Source organism: Nomascus leucogenys, chromosome 9 (assembly GCF_006542625.1).
Source record: "Nomascus leucogenys isolate Asia chromosome 9, Asia_NLE_v1, whole genome shotgun sequence".
Classification (NCBI taxonomy): domain Eukaryota; kingdom Metazoa; phylum Chordata; class Mammalia; order Primates; family Hylobatidae; genus Nomascus; species Nomascus leucogenys.
The window spans coordinates 32,032,903-32,052,465 of record NC_044389.1 but is presented as its reverse complement, the minus strand read 5'-3'; the positions used below and the strand labels follow the sequence as shown (position 1 = coordinate 32,052,465).

General features: G+C 49.3%; 1 protein-coding gene across 2 annotated transcripts in view; it reads right to left on the bottom strand.

Annotated features, from left to right (window-relative positions):
• Positions 1-19,563, bottom strand: part of NMNAT2 (nicotinamide nucleotide adenylyltransferase 2) — a 178,393-nt gene that overhangs the window by 21,495 nt on the left and 137,335 nt on the right. For both annotated transcript variants that reach the window (XM_003264439.4, XM_003264440.4), the window contains exons 5-8: positions 19,211-19,337; positions 17,265-17,345; positions 16,534-16,578; positions 11,396-11,472 (exon numbers count right to left, since the gene is read on the bottom strand). In XM_003264439.4, the coding sequence (XP_003264487.1) occupies positions 11,396-11,472; positions 16,534-16,578; positions 17,265-17,345; positions 19,211-19,337 (330 nt within the window). The remainder of the gene's footprint in view (positions 1-11,395; positions 11,473-16,533; positions 16,579-17,264; positions 17,346-19,210; positions 19,338-19,563) is intronic.

Genomic DNA, 19,563 nt, shown 5'->3' with positions numbered 1-19,563 from the left:
GTGCTCTCTTCTCAGGTACAGTACATCAGCGACTGCAGCCCATTTGTGTTTCTTCTCTGGATAAGGATAGTCAGGGATGCACATGGGCCCATTGGGAAGGAGGGGAAGAAACATTGATTAAGGTGCCTGCTATGTGCCATGCACAGTACTTGGAGCTTTCACATTTAATCCTTATGACAACTGTCTTCTGAGATATGTGCCTCAGTTCTTATTTCATAGATGGGGAAACCAAGACTCAGTGAGATTTAATAACCTGTCCAAGTTGCACAGCTAACGAGTGAATGGAATCCACTGTGGTCTGCCTTAAAGACTCTTTCCTCCACATCACACCTCTTCTAGATCCATTTTTAAGACTCATATTGTAGTGACTTGAAACTTTTTTTTTTTTTTTTGAGATGGAATCTCGCTCTGTCACCCAAGCTGGAGTGCAGTGGCACCATCTCAGCTCACTGCAAGCTCCGCCTCCTGGGTTCACGCCATTCTCCGGCCTCAGCCTCCCGAGTAGCTGGGACTACAGGTGCCCGCCACCACACCCAGCTAATTTTTTTGTATTTTTAGTAGAGACGGGGTTTCACCGTATTAGCCAGGATGGTCTCGATCTCCTGACCTCGTGATCCACCCGTCTCGGCCTCCCAAAGTGCTGGGATTACAGTCGTGAGCCACTGCACACGGCCTTGAAACTTTTTTTGGTTAAAAAAAATTTCTATTTAAAAATATATTTCCTTCCTTCCTTCCTTCCTTTCCTTCCTTTCCTTTCTTTCTTTCTTTCTTTTCTTTTTTCTTTTTCTCTTTCTTTCTTTTCTTTTTTTTACCTCTGTGGCCCTCTGTGGCCCAGGCTGGAATCTAGTCGGCTCACTGCAGACCCCCTGCCTCCGGCTCCCGTGATTCTCCTGCCCCGGCCTGCGGGCTGCCTGGGATTGCCGGCGCGCACCACCACTGCTGCCTGCTTTTTCTCCTTTGGCTGGAGGCGCGGTTTCACCATGTTGCCCAGGCTGGTCTGCAGCTCCTGACCCCGAGTGCTCTGCCCGCCTCGGCCCCCCGAGGTGCTGGGACTGCAGACGGAGGCTCGCTCACTCGGTGCTCGGTGTTGCCCGGGCTGGAGTGCGGTGGCGTGGTCTTGGCTGGCTGCAGCCTCCGCCTCCCAGCCGCCTGCCTTGGCCTCCCAGGGTGCTGGCATTGCAGCCCTTGCCCGGCCGCCGCCCCGTCTGGGAGGTGGGGAGCGTCTCTGCCAGGCTGCCCCGTCTGGGAAGTGAGGAGCGCCTCTGCCCGGCCACCCATCCTCTGGGAAAGTGAGGAGCGCCTCTGCCCGGCCGCCCCGTCTGGGGAAGTGAGGAGCGCCTCTGCCCGCCGCCCCTCTGGGAAGTGAGGAGCGCCTCTGCACGGCCGCCCCGTCTGGGAAGTGAGGAGCGCCTCTGCCCGGCCGCCCCGTCTGGGAAGTGAGGAGCGCCTCTGCCCGGCCGCCCCGTCTGGGAAGTGAGGAGCGCCTCTGCCCGGCCGCCCCGTCTGGGAAGAAGTGAGGAGCGCCTCTGCCGGGCGCCCCGTCTGGAAGAAGTGAGGAGCGCCTCTGCCCGGCCTCCCCGTCTGGGAAGAAGTGAGAGCGCCTCTGCCCGGCCCCCCGTCTGGGAAGTGAGGAGCGCCTCTGCCCGGCCACCCATCGTCTGGGAAGTGAGGAGCGCCTCTGCCCGGCCGCCCCGTCTGGGAAGTGAGGCCGCCTCTGCCCGGCCGCCCCGTCTGGGAAGAAGTGAGGAGCGCCTCTGCCTGGCCGCCCCGTTTGGGAAGAAGTGAGGAGCGCCTCTGCCTGGCCGCCCCATCTGGGAAGTGAAGAGTGCCTCTGCCCGGCTGCCCCGTCTGGGATGTGGGGAGCGCCTCTGCCCGACCGCCCCGTCTGGGAGGTCTACCACGGAGGCCAGAAGCAATGTGGGGGCTGGACGTGGTGGCTCACGCCTGTAGTCCTGGCGCTCTGGGAGGCCGAGGCGGGTTGATCACTTCAGGCTAGGAGTTCGAGACCAGCCTGGCCAACATGGCGAAACATATGAAAAATACAACAGACCAACCAACCAACCCAGCGACAACAAAACAGGTCTACGCTGGAGTCATACTCTAATTTTTTCTATTTTCCTCCCTTTCTGATCCTTTATCCCACTTTCTTTTTCTTCCTCTTCCTTCTCCTTATTCTTTGTCAAATAGAGGATTGAGTTATTATCATTGATCCATACAAAGTCCCTCTCTCATTCATTTTCTTTAATTCCCACTCCCCATTTCTATTCCCCGTCTTCCCATGTGCAACCTTCCTAATATGTTTGATACGCATCTTTTTGTTTGTATGTATTTTTAGAAAATGTTTACTGTTTTGTGTGCAAAAAAAATTAAAAAAAAAAAAAAGAAAGAGGTACCAAAAATGTTCTGGTTTAAAAAAATATATATCTGGTGTTTGGTAAGGTATTTTTAATCAATTAGGCTTGTAGTATCAGTGAAATACTGTAGGTTTAGGGACTGGGCTAGCTTCATATCAGATTTACTTGTTAAGTGACTGTTTTGGAATGTTTACTTTTGGACTGGGGTTGTAACACGGTTTAAGGCAATGAGAAACAAGCAGAATTCCAGGAGTCCTTGAAGCAGGGGGCACTGGAAGACAATATAGCAGATTAAAATAGCACAGCTCATGTGGCATAGATGGGTATTTAAGATGTTTGAGTAAATTTGAAAGAGTATGATGTTTAAATTACCTTTAGCAGCATGTTCATCTGCTATACTGTCATGACTTTAGGGTGATGATTATTAGTCACATAGAGCTTGAGAGTACCACTGGAAACGTATGGGTAGGAGTGGCTTCTGTATTTCAAAAGATGATCTTATCCCCGTATCTGTAATGCTCACTTGGCACACCTGATTTGTGCGCTGTGTGTAAGGTGGCTAAGTGAAAAAAGCCTGCTACGTGTGAGTCAACTTAAGAATATGTAAATAGGTTTGACAAAAAGTAGGGCTGGGTGCAAGTTAAGATTGGGCAGGAAATAAAGGAAAATCAAGTATAAACCCAAAAATATATATATATATATATATTCTACCTTATTTTTTCCCCCAGCTTACCATAGCTACTTGGGAGGCTGGGTTACCCTACATCACCCTTAGAGTATTATAACTTTAGTATACTTCTGGATGACTTTAAAAAGATGCAAAAAGAGAACTTGTGAGAAAAGCCATGCAGTACATGAGCAGCTTCTGAAACATGCTCCCTCCATTTCAGTAAAGGATCCTCCACCCTTGCTCTAGCCCCTGCCACTCTCTGGAGGAAAGGCTGGGAGGAAACTAGTAGGGTCAGAGTCCAGCAGGTGGAAATGCATTTCCAGGATGGCCCTCTTAATGAAAAAAAAAAAAAGACAGAGAACCATTCTTAAGAGGGGCTTCCCAGATAAAATCATCCCCACTCCCACTGCCAACTTAACTGGGGGTATGGGAAGGCAGGGGATTCCAGACTCAAGTCAACAGCCTGGAAACCAAACCAACAGTGCCTTTCACATGAGAACAGCCAGAATCTCCCATTGATAGGAGCTGAGCCTCCTTCCCCTGAGCCTGTAATTTGGTATCGTTTGGTATCACTCGTATCAGTGCGGGGGCCTAATCCCTGGGGTGCAAGAGTCCATCAGGCTTCCTGGCTGGAGCTGGACTGTCTGATAAAAACCATCTGAGCCTGAATAGCCAAATGTTTGTCTTTGTTCCATTTATCCTGGGGCCCTGGGATTTCTTCTGGAGTGGCTAATGCCCGAGGCTCTTCCTCTGTTTATTTTCTTTGGTTGTTTTCCCATAGCTGATGGATGTAGGAAGCAGTTAGCCCATGGCTGGTTGGCTGGAAAAATGTAGGATACAGCCAATTAGAACCAGCCTGTGGAATGCTGGGCTTTGAGGAGTGCAAAAAGAAAAAAAGATAAAACAATTCCCTCAGTGGCCACCTCTGGTGGCTGATGTTCAGTCCCCAAGTTTTTACTCTTTTGGGTTAAATATTAACTCTTGCTCATTTGAAATGCAAATACTCTTGAGAGCAGCTAATACATGTAATCATTAAACTTAATGATTTTGCTGCTTGCTCAAAAGTTAATACCTTCCCAAATAAATACCAGGATCCACCTATTTCAACCAACCAGAACCATCTCCCCAAAGGTCTTGTTCCCCCCACCGAATCTTTTATATCCTCTTCCCTCCTTAAAAAGCTCTTCTCTTTCCACCTACTTAACCCAGTCCTGCTCACAATTCAAAGCCCAGCTCAAGGGCCACCCCTTCCCACAGAAAGTAAAGTGCACGGTCAGGTACTTCGTCTACTTTGTTTTCTCACACGGCTGGGTGCTCAATAAATATTTTAAAATAAGTGAATAATGGCCAACATTTATGGAATGTTTACTAGGTTCAGGAACTCTTCTAAACTTTTCACATGTTATATTTAATATAGTATAAAGAAATATTAAAATGAAAAGTAAGATACTTTTAGACTGCAAGTGCCTCAAGGATAAATACATGCTATGTTTATCCTGGGCACTTAATAAGCATTTGTTGAAAGATTGATTGAAGAAAGGAATGCTTGAATCAGAATTATTTTTTTCTTTTTTCTTTCTTTTTTTTTTTTTGAGACGGTGTTTCACTCTTGTCACCCAGGCTGGAGTTCAGTGGCACTCTCTCGGCTCCCTGCAACCTGCATCTCCCGGGTTCAAGCAATTCTCCTGCCTCAGCCTCCTGAGTAGCTGGGATTACAGGAGACTGCCACCACGCCTAGGTAATTTTTGTATTTGTAGTAGAGATGGGGTTTCACCATGTTGGCTAGGCTGGTTTTGAACTCCTGACCTTAGGTGATCCACCTGCCTCGGCTTCCCAAAATGCTGGGATTGCAGGCATGAGCCACCGTGCCTGGCCTTGAATCAGAAGTAATTTGCCTGCTGGGCACAGTGATGGACAAAGCAGCTGGCAGCATCGGATCCCTACACAACAGGTTTTGTTTTGGGGAGAGGAGTGAGTGCAAATGCCCTCTGCTTCACAAATCTGCCCATGGTTGACCCTGTAGCCTTCGGCCTTGGCTTCCCACAGTCCCTGATCCATGCTTGGATGCCTGCATTGATGCTGGTGTCAGGATGCAGCAAAGCAAAGGAGCAGGTATCCTGGGAGAGACTAGTTCTCTAATAAAGAACTCAGGAATGCAGTGGGGTGGCAGGAGCTGGGTTCTGATCTCCAAGGCTGGTCCAGAAGTCTGGATCTTGATTTCCCATACAGCGACTCTGTTCTATTACACTTGAGAGAAACTCGATGACTATGTATGGAATTTTTTCTCCACGGAATGTAAGGGGAAGGGTGTGTCACTGGTCAGAGAAGGTCAGAATTTGCTGTGGGCTAATGGATCTTTGTGCCTAATGGGAAATGCCACAAGGGATGTGCTTGGGGTGGGGATGGGGTCATCCCATGAGTCATGTAATTAGATTTCTGGATGGAGGGCTTTGGTTCAAGAATCCAAAGTGAAAGAAAGAGCAAAACTGACTCAGTAGAGAGTATATGTTGGTGCTGGAGGAGGCCTTGGCAGTCCTGCTGTCCAACAGACGTCTCAGCCAGTTCCAGCCTGGCTGGAGGCCAGGCTGCTCCACAGCCCCTTCAAGCTTTCTCCCCAGACCCATTTGTACCAGTGGCTTCCCTCCTGCCTTGTTTCTGAAGATATTTGGAGAAGATATGAGAGGCTGGAGTGCAGGGCCAGGGCCTAAGACATTTCCAAGAAAAAGCTTTGATCTCCCTCCTGCCCTTCTGTCCCCAGTCATGGGCAGTGTTAAATCAAGTTTAGCCTGAAGCTGCCTCCCTGCATGTTTTAAGTTTGGCCTAAAGGTTTCTCTGTGTACATGGTGAACTATAACAAGTGGAGGTGTAAACAGGCTTTAGCTTACATTTGTGCCAATTACCAAGTTTTGACCAATCAAATGTAGCCAGCTGTTCTGTGTTCAAATAAGGCTGTTTCTGTACTTCACTTCCATTTTCTGTACATCACCTTCCTTTTTCTGTCCATAAAACTTCTACCACATGGCTGCGCTGGAGTCTGAGAGCCTGCTCTGGCATGGGATGCCGCCTGATTCGTGAATCGTTCATTGCTCAGTTAAACTCTTTTAAATTTAATTCGGCTGAAGTTGTTCTTTTAACAGCAGATTTCAGGGTTTTGGCCTCATGGTCTCCAAGCAAAAGTCTGTGGTCAACAAGTATCACTCAGGGCACCAGATAATAAAGAGAAATGTGCTCTGAGAAAGGGATGAATGAATGGGCAAACAAATGAAACCTGAAACAGAAGCAGGTCTCACATATCTCACTTCCAAGAGTCTCATGGTTAGGAACTGAAATTCCTAAAATGGGCCATTTCCAGGCAAACCCCAGGTGGTAGAACTTGCTGGTACAATAAGCAGGGCTCATTCTGTACCCACTCCTGAAAGATGTTCCTTTTCCAGATCTTGAGATCCAACCTTCCCCAAATAAGGGCAGTGGACTAATTCACTGAGGTGCTAAGTAGTTTTGTGCTCCCTATACCCTCCTCTGCCAGCTCTGTTTTTCTTTCTCTTTCTTTCTTTCTTTCTTTCTTTCTTTCTTTCTTTCTTTCTTTCTTTCTTTCTTTCTCTTTCTTTTCTTTCTTTCTTCTTTCTTTCTTTCTTTCTTTCTTTCCTTCCTTCCTTTCTCTTTCTTTCTTTCTCTTTCTTTCTTTCTTTTTCTCTTTCTTTCCTTTCTTCCCCCTCCCTCCCTCCCTTCCTTCCTTCCTTTCTTCCTTCCTTCCTTCCCTTCCTCCCTCCCTTCTTTCTTGCTTTTTTGCTTTTTGGAGTCTTGTCACCCAGGCTAGAGTGCAGTGGCACAATCTTGGCTCACTGCAACCTCCATCTCCTGGGTTCTTGCAATTCTCGTGCCTCAGCCACCGGAGTAGCTGGGATTACAGGCATGCACCACCACGCCTGGCTGATTTTTGTACTTTTAGTAGAGATGGGGTTTCACCATGTTGGCCAGGCTTGTCTCAAACTCCTGACCTCAAGTGATCCACCCACTTCAGCCTCCCAAAGCGCTGGGATTACAGGTGTGAGCCACTGTGCCTGGCTGGCCAGCTCTGTTTCTAGCAGACAACCACATCTTTTACAGGGGGAATTTGCAGGACAAAATCAGAATGCTTTGAAATCAATAACTTTATTTTATTTATTTATTTATTTATTTATTTATTTATTTAGACAGAGTCTTGCTCTGTCACCCAGGCTGGAGTGCAATGGCGCGATCTCTGCTCAATGCAACCTCTGCCTCCCGGGTTCAAGCGATTCTCCTGTCTCAGCCTCCCAAGTAGCTGGGATTACAGGTGCCTGCCACCATGCCCGGCTAATTTTTTGTATTTTTAGTAGAGATGGGGTTTCACCATGTTGGCCAGGGTGGTCTCGAACTCTTGACCTCAGGTGATCCACCTGCCTTGGCCTCCCAAAATGCTGGGATTACAGGCGTGAGTCACTACGCCCGGCCTGAAGTCAATGCCTTTAAACTCACTGAAGAAATTTTGAACCTAGTGCAGTGGCTCAGGTTTGTAATCCTAGCACTTTGGGAGGCCAAGGTGGGAGGATCACTTGGACTCAGGAGTTCGAGACCAGCCTGGGCAACATAGTGAGACCTTGTCTCAAAAAACAAACAAACAAACAAAAAAACCAGACATTTCATTAGATGTCCTGAAGAGGGGAGAGAAAATAAGGAAGATGACTTGGGGATAGAAAGAACAAAGAAGAGGTTCTGCTGCCCTCCCACCAATTTTCCCTACAATAGGAAGAGGCTAGAGGTCTGTGGAGCCCACTCCTCCTCTCTCCTGGACAGCACACTAGGAGCAAAGCCTCAGAGGAGAATGGGCCTGGTGATCACAGTGGGGCCCAGCACGAGGCCTCCAGACTCAGCCAGGAGTTCCTGTCCCAGGTGGGTGTGGAGCAGGGCACCTTTGACTTCAAGGGACCACAGAGGTTTGGACAGGGAAGATGTCTGTGGTGACCATGGTGAACTGAGATTGAAGGCCTGTCCTCATGTTCGGGGTGTGCAAGAGCCTTTCAGGTCTGCTAATTAGTAATGGCTGAGACCAAAGTTACCACCATCCCTGTGGGATAGGGATTTGGAGTGGAATGTTAATTTGATTTAAATACATTAACATGATATTTCCGGCACACCTCTCTCATAGACTGAGATTCACACTCATTATGTGAGGAAACAGCTTCTTGAAAATTTTCCCCCTGTCTCAGACTCAATGATTCTGAGGACCTCACAGATCAGCTGTGGGTTGAGGCAGGAGACTGAGCAATTGGCTGGCAGGGTGGGGAAGCAGGTCTGCTCCAGGCTCTAGAAAGCCCTCTGGAGCAAGCTTGAGGGTCTGCTTCACCCAAATCCTTCTGCTGCCTCTGCAGGGGACTGGATTTCTCACCACCCTGGACAAGCTAGATGTGGGGTCCCTGCTGGCCTGTGACATGGTGCCCTCTGAGCATAGCTAGGATGGGTGTCCTGGGACTCCAGGGTGGCTAACCCAGGACTGAGGGAGATCCCAGGATATGAGCATTTCCGTATTTCATTTTTTAGACAGTCTTGCTCTGTCACCCAGGCTGGAGTGCAATGGCATGATCTCAGCTCACTACAATCTCTGCCTCCCGGATTCAAGCAATTCTCCTGCCTCAGCCTCCCAAGTAGCTGGGACTACAGGCGCACGCCACCACGCCCAGCTAACTTTTTTGTATTTTTAGTAGAGACGGGTTTCACCGTGTTAGCCAGGATGGTCTTGATCTCCTGACCTCGTGATCCATCCGCCTCGGCCTCCCAAAGTGCTGGGATTACAGGTGTAATAAGCGCCCGGCCTAGCATTTCAGTTTTAAAACCGGGTAAGTCTTGCAGAAACGGGGACTAGTTGGTCACCTGATCTTGCTGTTGGTTCATTATCTCACCCGTCCCTGACTTCCAGGGAATGTTCCAAAGTCATCCATCTCAGATGGGGATTGGAAATGGGATAGGAGAATCCCTCCCCTTTTTCCACAACCACCCAGATGGGACAGAAATTCTATGATCTCCCTGGGGAATCCAGAAAGGGAAGAGGGTTGGGGCTGGGACTTGCCAAGTGGTCAAGTGGGAACATATTTGACCCAGTGAGTTCACGCCACCTCTGCTGTCACATCCCTGGTAAATCAACAGCTACTGGTTTCTCGGATTTTCTCTTAACCAACCAACGCTGGTCTCAGCACCAGGGACCAATCAGAAAAGGAGAGACCTGGGGCTCTTCTCCCTGGTCCTGTAATGTTGGTATCTGACAACACCAAGACCAGCCATTTTGGAGAGAAGTTAGAGGACCGGAAATCTAAGTCAGCAATCTAACTGGGAGGAGAAGAGAGGGATTGGCCTGCAGCAAGGCCCCAAATTGTGTAAGTTTCACGCTCCAGGAAGCCTGGGTCTGCCCTTGAGAGGAGGCTCCTCACCCATCACACTTGGTAAATAGCCCCCAGGGATTCCTGCTCCACAGCACTCCAGGCTGTGCCACAGCTGCTGACCTCCTCCCTCTAAATTCCTCCAGGACGGCCCAGCCCTCCGCAATAAAATGGGGCCGCAGTCCATTGCCCAGATTTGCCTGGATTCTTGAAAGAGCTTTGATGAGCTCTTGTACAGAACTTTGCCCGCATTACTTTTGACTTTCACAGCTCCTTGTGAATTAGCGAGGAAAGCAAAAGCTAATTAAGCCACTTAATTTAGAACTGAAAGGAGGTTTAAAATTTCACCTGTAGGAAATGGTTCCAGGGTGGAAAGGACTGTATATTTCACACAGTATACTTTACTTCCCAGAAACTTTCCCTCCCATCATGGTTATCCCACAGCATGTTAGCATTTATGCCCTTCACCTTGCATGGCTTTGTGTGTATCTGTGTGTCTATTTAGGTAAATTCACTTATTAGCTTTGCTAATGAATAGTCAGGTGCTGGGGCTAGGCACTTTCAAAACAATACCATTTAAGCCTTCCAAACCCATGGGACGTAGGTACTATTATTAGGCTCATTTCAGGGATGGAAAAAACTGAAGCTTAGAATATATTTTGTTGGAAGGGAACAGTGCCTCATGCCTGTAATCCCAGCACTTTGGGAGGCCGAGGCAGGCAGATCACCTGAGGTCAGGGGTTCAAGACCAGCCTGGCCAACATGGCAAAACTCTGTCTCTACTAAAAATACAAAAATTAGCTGGGCGTGGTGGTGGGTGTGTGTAATTCCAGGTGCCGGGGAGGCTGAGGCAGAAGAATCGCTTGAACCTGGGAGGCAGAGGTTGCAGTGAGCCGAGATCACACCACTGCACTCCAGCCTGGGTGACAGAGTGACTCCGTCTCAAAAAAAAAAAAAAAAAAAAAGGAATATATTTTGTCATGAGCTGTGTTGGAGTAGAACTTGAATCTTGAGCCTGACCCTGTCCTGCCTCTGTCCTGCCTCTCTCTCTGTCCAGAGACACATAAATGTACACGAACATATTTCATATGTGTATGTCATGCCACCTATTACTTGGGGGCAAAGATTGTATAGTACAACGTTTCTTTAAAATCTCAGAATCCTGTAGATAACATTCTATAGATTTTACAAATTAAAAAAAAAAACAAAAAAAAAAACAAAAAACAAAAAATCTGAGGCAGGTCCAGAGTCACACAGCAAGTTAATCAAAAAGCTCTACGCCTAGAATTGCTGCCTTGAGAATTCAGTGTGCATAGAGCTATGGGGTTGGGAGCTAGCATTAGCTCAGGCTACCAGACGAATGAATTAATGAAGGAATAAGAATGAACGTATGTGTGAAGAGTAATTTATGGGTGAGCTGGTTTGAGATCATCACAGTCAGATCTGGCAACAAAAGGTGTCAGTGAGCTCCTAAGTGGTGTGTGTTTAACCTCCTGGTTCCCTCAATGCCAAGTCAATTGCCAAGGATCCTGCTGACCTCTTGCCATGAACTTCTCCCCTCTGGACCAATTTTCTCTTGTTGAGGGGATTCCAGGGTGGTATTTACCACCTCTTCAAAAGGAATCAAAGGAAAACAAAACAAACAATAATCTCAAAAGGGCAAAGATTTTTTTTTTTCTCCCTTCCTTCTCCCCACCGGCAACACATGCATACCCCAGCACTATTTGGTGCCAGATACTGTATGACTCAGCTTGTTTTTTTCCCAGGGGCTTTACTGGAGCAAGCTTGAGGAGGAGTAAGTGTAAAAATGCAGTAGGAGATAAAGCTTGGGGGTAGGTGAGAATTTTCTACCATGGTGATGTGAATGGACTGCCCTCTTAGGAGCTCAGAAGAAGTGAAGACAGGAGGCCAAAATCAAATGCACCCTTCCCATCCCTCCCAGTCCCAGCTGGGTGCCGGGCGATAACCTTGCTACTCACATCTGCCTCGTTCCAGAGCCCTGGGATGCAGAAGGACTCCAGCAGGTCACTACCACACAGCAGCAGGATCCGCAGCTCTGAGGAAGGGGAGCAAAGTTTGCAAAGGGAGTAAGTGGAGGCCTGGGAAGCATTCGACCCTCAGCCTTCTTCCCCTGGTGAATACATAACTCTCCCACCTTTGGGGATGTGGGGCCCAGTTATCCCAGGTGCCTCTGCCCCTGAGTGTGTGCAGAGCAGAAACCCCTGCTCACCTCTCCCTCGGGCTCATTTCCAGACCACCCTCATCCCCTGTGGGAGGAATTACTCATGCAAGGAGAGTAGGGCATAGAGGGTGATCGACTGCCCTGGCTTTCCCAGGACATGGATCTTTCAGGGCTAAGCCAGGATGATTCATTATTGTAACCGTGGCTGAGCCAGCTACGCATCTTGTCTAAGGTCTGAGGTACTCTCTGTTGCTCCCTGTCAAGCTCAAACACCAACAGAGTTTGGATTCTCTGCTACCGTGCATTGTCTGGAGTTTGTCTCCCTGACATGGGAGGGGGTGTGAGGGGACATTGAGTGTACCTTGAGGTAGCTGAGTGTATAAAATGTGTCACATGGCCACTGTCCCCAGCAAAGGGCTTGAGAAGCAAGGCTGAGGCTCCTCCCAGTGCCCTTTTCCTGGCACCCAGGCGCACTCCCTGCTTGTCAGTTGTTTTTCTTCCCTCATTAAGCTCACTCTGAATTATCCCGTTGAGGCCCATTGTTGTTTAAAACAGGCAGCAAACTGACTCACTTATTAAAACTGAGCGGTGGGGAACAACATTCTGAGAACACCATGAGGAGAGTCCTCGCCCAGGATGTGGCTCAGGGGGGAGCACAGTGTGGCTCCCAGGCGTTCCAGGACCTCTCATCAAGAGGCCAATGCTGTTGGGCATCTTGTCTGAAACAGTGAGGCAGGTCTGCACTGAGGGCACCACCAGCCTTCCAGAGACAGCTGCCAGCACAGGCCCTGGGGCCCTGAGGCCCAGGCGAGAGATGAGAGAAGCTGTGGGCAGCCCTGCCTGCCTCAGACCCTGTAGCTAGTTCTGGGGCCTGACGAGGGCTTTCAGGTGGTAAGCTGTCCCCTGCTGTGGAATGAGTCTCTAGGTAGGACTCCTGAAGCAGCGGGGAGGCTACTGGGCCAATGGTGGCCAATGCCAGCATCTCATGGTCCCAGGGTCACGGCAGCCTTCCCACCTAAGGGAGCCCCACTGAGGACTGGATTGTAACTGTGAAATATTCCTGCATCCTGTCTTCTCTCCTCTCTAGCATACCTTAGTCTAATGATCTGTTTGTGTGCAGGGATTTTGCTTTATCTTTACAGCCCCAGGGTCTGGCAGAGTCACTGGCATACAGTAGGTGCTCAGGCATGTTGAATGGGTAAGGCAACAGATGAGCTGACAAGAGAGATCCTGCAGGCTGCCTTCCGGGGAATCTGGGAGGGCTGTGGTGACTATCGTGGCCTCTGCTCTTGCAGCATGGGGTCACTGGGGAGAATGTTTGCCTGAGTCAGTGGCGCCTCTGTGTTGCGCCATAGGATTTCTGGCCCAACTCCCCAACTGTGGAGAGGAACCGCTCTTGGTATTGCTGACAGGAGCCAGACTGGGCTTATTTCTGGGATTCTGTTGTTCCTCAGGCCCACTTGGAGCCACCCAGGGTTCTAGGTCAGTTCTCTGTTGAAACGGCACGTCTCTGTAATTCTGACTGCCTATAAGTTCAGTTAGATCAAGTTTGTCCAACCCATGGCTTGTAGGCCACATGTGGCCCAGGGTGGCTTTGAATGCAGTCTAACATAAATTCATAAACTTTCTTTTTTTTTTTCTTTTTTTGGAGACAGAGTCTCCCTCTGTCACCCAGGCTGGAGTGCGGTAGCACGATCTTGGCTCAGTGCAACCTCTGCCTTTCAGGTTCAAGCAATCCTCTTGCCCCAGCCTCCCAAGTAGCTGGGATTGCAGGTGCCTGCCACCACACCCAGCTAATTTTTGTATTTTTAGTAGAGAGGGGGTTTCACTATGTTGGCCAGGCAGGTCTCGAACTCCTGACCTCAAGTGATCTGCCCACCATGGCCTCCCAAAGTGCTGGGATTACAGGCATGAGCCACCACACCCGGCATGTAAACTTTCTTAAAACATTATGATATTTTTTTGGGCGATTTTTTTTTGCTCATCAGCTATTGTTAGTGTTAGTGTATTTTATGTGTGGTCCAAGATAATTCTTCCTCTTCCAATGTTGCCCAGGGAAGCCCAAAGATTGGACAGCCCTGAATTAGATGGTCATGTCAACAGGGAATGTGCTGGCCCTCAGCTTTCTCTACATCAGTGGTTCTCAACCGAGGGCAATTTTGCAATTGCCAGGGGACACTGGGCAATGTCTGGACATTTTTGGATGTCAGGACTGGAGGGGGAGGGTGGCATGCTACTGGCATCTAGTGGATGGAGGCTAGGAGTGCTGCTAAACATCCTACAATGCACAGGGAAGCCCCCTTTCCCAACCATCTGTTCCCAAATGTCAATTAGTGCCAAGGTTAAAAATCCCTGCTTACAGCCATGAAAATAAATCTCTTTCCTATTCCCAAGCCAGGGACACACTATCCCAACCAAATATAATATGGGACTTTTATTTTTTAAGCCATAGCACAAAGAGTTCAAGAGTGCGGTCTCTGCCACCTTTTCTTGCAGGACCAGCGCAAACATTTAAGTCACAGATAAGCGGCCCCAGCAGGGCTTGAGATCCCACATGTGGCCACTGGAGGGCAGCAGTGACTTCTCCCAGTTTGTCGTGTGAGGCTAAGGCAAGTTTCCAGCCCAACAGCCTGTGGCCTACGGCAGCCCCGGAGGAGCAGTCAGCTGTTAGGAGCATGTAAATAGGGTCGACAAATGCTAATGGAGCTATGAGAAAATGGCTTTTCCTCCTCATTTAGCGTGCAAGGAAATATCAAAAAAGGGGACATGTGAGCCCCAGGGCCTCACACAGCGCAGGAGTCGGGAGGCAGCATAGCTCCCTTCCAGCTCCTCTGGGCTGGCCTCCTTCCCCAGGTCACCCTGATCCAGGGCCATGAGCCAGAATGCATGCTCTCTGTCCACACTCCCCTGCCAGGAATCTGGGCTATGTGAAGCCCGGGCCCTGCAGCCCATCCCAGTTTCCACTGCACGCAGCCACCACCTGGACCATGCCAGGACCTGAGCCCAATCTGACAGCTGTGGCTGCTGAGCTGTCCTTTCTCGGAACCTAAGTGTTCTCCATTCTCTACCCCCCACTGTCCCTTCTCCATCACATGCAGGTAGACCCTCCCTCTCAGCGAGCACAGGGGATGTGGAAGGGGACAGGCAGGGCCTCAGGGAAGCCGGAGGTGAGAGGTCACTCCCCAACTGCATTTTTGGTCCCTGGCGGCTGGCTCACCACAATTCCAGAACTGCTACGGAGCAAGAAGAGTAAGCAGAGGCCCCTGCCCCTCCTGAGGTAGCCGTGAGCTAATGGAAGTGAACACAGCAGTACGCTGTGCAATACTGATCACCACTGTCCTCTCCTGGAGGGGACTCCTTGAGTCAGGGTGGGGAGTTCCTGATCCACCTGCCCCGGGTGCTGGCAAGGCAAGCAAGGCCATGGCTCAAGCTTGCCACAATACATCTCTGGACTAAGGAAAGAGAAATACACATTGGAATACAATGAGAAGTCCTAAGGCTGCTCTGAGCTCTGCTGGCTAAGGAGACTGCGTGGGAAGGCAGCAGGTGGTGGCCAGGCTGGAACTGCAGGGAAGTGGAGTGCAGGAGCTTTCAGCCCAGCCCAGGTACCTTCACTCCCATCCTTGCCTGTTGGGTGTTCTGGGGCTGGAGAACCTAGAGCCAAATGCTCCTGCCTGTTTTGGGGAGCAACCACGAAGGCGGGTGCTCCTTCCTGTGGCCTTCAGAGAGTGACTTGCTGGTCAATAAAGGATATTAAAATTAGTAAAATAATTAAGAAGTGAGGAGTTTTGAGTATTCGTTCCTTTTGTTTTTAATTAAATTTAATTTTAAGTTAATATAACTAAATTTTTAGTAATGGCTCTATTTAAAACTGGTTCACAAAATTCCTGAAAACTTTACAAATGGTTGTAGGAAACCAATTGAGCCGATTCAGGGACACCACTGCACCTCAGATGAGAGGATGAGACCCAGAGAAGCCCCTTGAAATGACATCACATCTGCCAGGTCTGCAGGAAGAACCAGGTGCTCAGGACAAACCCTGCCTCTCAGGATTGCAGTGGGAACCCTGACTTCCAGTCCTTGGACAGAAAAGTACCAGGAAGGGATGCTTGGAGGATCTTTTGCAGACATGATCTGCAACAGCTGGAAGTTGAAGACTGAGGGTGTGGACACCAGGCTGCCTTGCCCTAGAGCTCCAGGCATTCCTGATGTCACTGACCCTTCTTGTCCCCTGGTACCTGTGCCAGCTCCAGCTCTATTCTGGTGTCTCCCTGCCCTTCCCCCAGCTTCAGACACCTGCGTCTCCCACCATTCTGAAACCCTGGGAAGATTTCAGTGTTCCTGTCTGCTTCTCAACTTGCTTGTAGGGGTCCTCAACTCCTTCCCACCCTGACAGCTGTGTAACCGCCCTCCACCAGCTCGGGCCCGCCCTGGCCTGCTGTGGTATTGGGTTGGGCAGGCAGCCCTCACACAGACAGTGAAGTGCCTTAGCCTCTGCCCAAGGCTGCAAGGGAGGTGTGGAGGTGGCTTTCAGTCCCCTCTCCGTTTCTTCATCTACAAGCACTGAATGAGGAAGGCGGGGGTGCTCTTCTGCCTCATTTGTGTGCAGTGTCTGTGCTCAAAAGAAGGGTCTTTCCAGCTGGTGCCAAAGCTCAACTTTCATGTTTTTTAGAAGAGGGAGGGGAGGCTCTGAAGGAAAAATCACTAAATGATCCAATCCTATCTCTTGGGAGTTGGCTGGAGTCCACTTAAGAGACGTTAAAGGGAGCTAACTACGAATGCAATCTTAGCCTGGGAACGATCCCTCTTCCGAGAGGAGACCCTGCTGCAAAACAGTCCCTGGGTTTTCAAGCCTCTCTGCACCCCATGTTGCCTGTCGTGAAGGCAGGGGGCTCCAAATGTCCCCATTTTCCCCACTTTCGCAGTCCCACTCACCAATCTCTTCATACCGCATCACCGTGCCCAGATTGGCATTCTCATCTAAGGAGGAAAGAAGGAAGGTAGAGCATTAGGGAACAGGCTTCCTGGTACCCAACACACAGTCTGCCTGAGGGCCTCAGCAGGAGTTATTGGAATGGGGTGGGGTGGGTGCAAGTGGGGGGGTGGTGTGCCACCCCGCACAAGTGACACTTGAGGAGGGTGAATGGAGAGCACAGTCAGGCATAAAATGGACGGGAAGCTCTCTTCCCGCTCCAGGAGCGGCACTTCACATTGCTGGGACATTCAGGATGAGACAGCCTGGCTGGGGAGCCAATGACGAACACACACATGCTCATGCTGAGCTCCTTCTGTTTCTGTATTTGAGGGAGGCTGGCCACAAGAGCAACATCCTTACAACCTAGGGAGACGGCTTTCAGGGTCACAAGAGGTGGCTGGCTCTCCTTAGGGATTACCTGGTTTAAAGAACACGCACACTGGGGGTGCAGAACTTTTTCACATGGTGGAATGTAACAAGCACCCGCAGGAAGATGTGAAAGACTGAGTCTTTGATGTGCCCTTGTGTGTGCAACGCCTGTGTGGGGGAATACGGTGTGCACAAGTGTGCACGCACACACAATCAGGAATTTGCGGTGGGGGGAATGTGCTTGAGGATCTTTGCTGAAGGAATGAAGGGAGGAGAGAAAGAAAAGAGACAGGACTGGGAATCAAATTCCTTGGTTCCTCACCTACAAAGGTGAAACGCTCCACCGGTGGGCGGACACAGCAGATCCGGCTGAGGCTTTCTCCCACCTTCCCCAAGATCTTGGCTATGGGAGAGAGCAAGACAGACAGGGACAGAGGGGGAAAGAACCACTCACAACTGGCACTCATGTCGGCCCGGCATTGGGGCCACTGTAAACATCAGGGTGCATGGACGGGGCAGGAGTGGGGAGCAGGAGGTAGCAGGAGGGTAGAGAGAAAGAACAGAAATATGACAGCACAAATTCTTTCTTCTCACTCACAGTCTGAGGCACACACATTGTGAGCCCTGGACTGGAAGCCATTTTCTGGTTATGTTTATTTCATTGTTGAAAACTTGGAAAATATAGAAGAGGGAAAATATAAAAAGGAAAACTTAAAGCACCCATAATCCCACCCCAAGAGATAACTACTGCCAACCTGTTGGCATATTATTTATTTTCTTTCATGTTTTAAATGTGTATTATGCAGGTATGTCTACATAAAGTGGATCAGATTTTCCATTTGAAGGGCATAGAGGCTGCTGGCTTCTTTCATTTTCTATATCGTGAACATTTCTTCCCCAGGTTTGTCCCAAGCCTATCCTTAGCTGCTCCTCCCACTGGGCAGCTACACCCACATCCAAGGAGACTCAGCAAAGTACATGCTTGGAACCATTTCTGCTGGGCTAAGGCGTTCCTTCCCATGCAGATGGTCTTTAGAACCATCAGACATCCTATTTGGCTGAGAGGGATCTGGTTTACAATTATCCCTCTGGGCTCCAATCCAGAAAAATTTTCTGAGCCCCCCACATGTAGCTGTATGCAAACTGTGAAATTCTGACTCTTCTTTGTGAATTACCCTGGTTATAATAGACCAATAATATAATAGCTTATGGTCTCCAGGCTTGAAAAGTAATATCAGCATCTGTCTCTTGGAGTTGGCTTGGAAGAAAATTTTAGAGCATGGACCTGGGAGCCTGACAGTACTGAATATGAATTCTAGCTCTTCTACTTTTGAGCTGTGTGACAAATCAGCAAATCACTTTTCTTCTCTGAATCTGTATTCTATTTGAAATGAGAACATAATGTCTATATCACAGTATTACTGCATTAAATAAGAACGCAGGTAAAGCACAAGCAGCATTTGGGCACATAGTCCTAGGTTTGGGGTATGTGTTGGTGCTCTCTGTCACTGGATTGGTGGCTAAGAGTGTGGGGATTCTGGGTGCAGACCGCCTGGGTGTGACTCATGGCCCTGCTTCTTCCTCACTGTGTGACCTTTGGCAAGATCCTCAACCTCCCTAGAAGAGGCAGAGAAAAATGCTCCATTTTGTATATTCAATTACCAGTTAACACAATTATTTCTCAAAATTTATGTTTTTTTTTTTTTTTTTTTTTTTTTTTTTTGAGACAGGGTCTCACTCTGTCTCCCAGGCTGGAGTGCAGTGGCGCAATCCCCCAGTCCCTGCAACCTCTGCCTCCTGGGCTCAAGAGATCCTTCCACCTCAGCCTTCTGAGTAGCTGGGACTACAGGTGTGCACCACCATGCCCAGTTAATTTTTGTTATTATTATTATTATTATTTGGTACAGGTGGGGTTTCATCATGTTGCCCAGGCTACTCTCAAACTCCTGGGCTCAAGCCATCCGCCCACCTCAGCCTCCCAAAGCCACCAGGCCCGGCCCTATGTTTATATTTAAATGCAGGAGAAGAGTGCACACCACCACCTGCCTGTCTCTGATTGTGACTGGTTTGCTCTTATGCTCAGTATTCAGGGTCCTCAAGTATTGTCTCTGGACTAGCAGCATCAGCAGCACCTTATTAAAAATACAAGTCCGCTTTCCCCTCCCAGACCTACTGAATCAAGTTCTGGGTGGATCCCAGCAGTCACTAACTTAATAAGCCCTCCACATGATTCTGAGGTTTGAGAACCACACATCAGTGTTCCCCTACCTGCAGTGGGCTTGGTGGGCACGTTGCTGTTCTGGTAAATGGGCTGGGGAGTCTCGTTTTGTGGCTGTCCGATCACAGGTGTCATGGAAGGTGTGTTGACATTGGACAGGATGCAGCCAGTCACCCTCTAGGGAGAGAGAGAAGAGTGTTATTAGTCATGTGACTTTGAGAATCGTTTCAAAGTTATCTCCAAGTGGTCATCTGCTTGTCCACCATGGAGAGGCCACCCAGAGCTGAGGAAGAGCCCTGGGGATGGGTTCTAGACCCAGCTGCATCACGTGGTCACTAGGCTGGCAGGAGAAGCTCAGTGGGAGAAGCATGAGATGTGGCGTTATAATGGGTCCTGGGTCCAA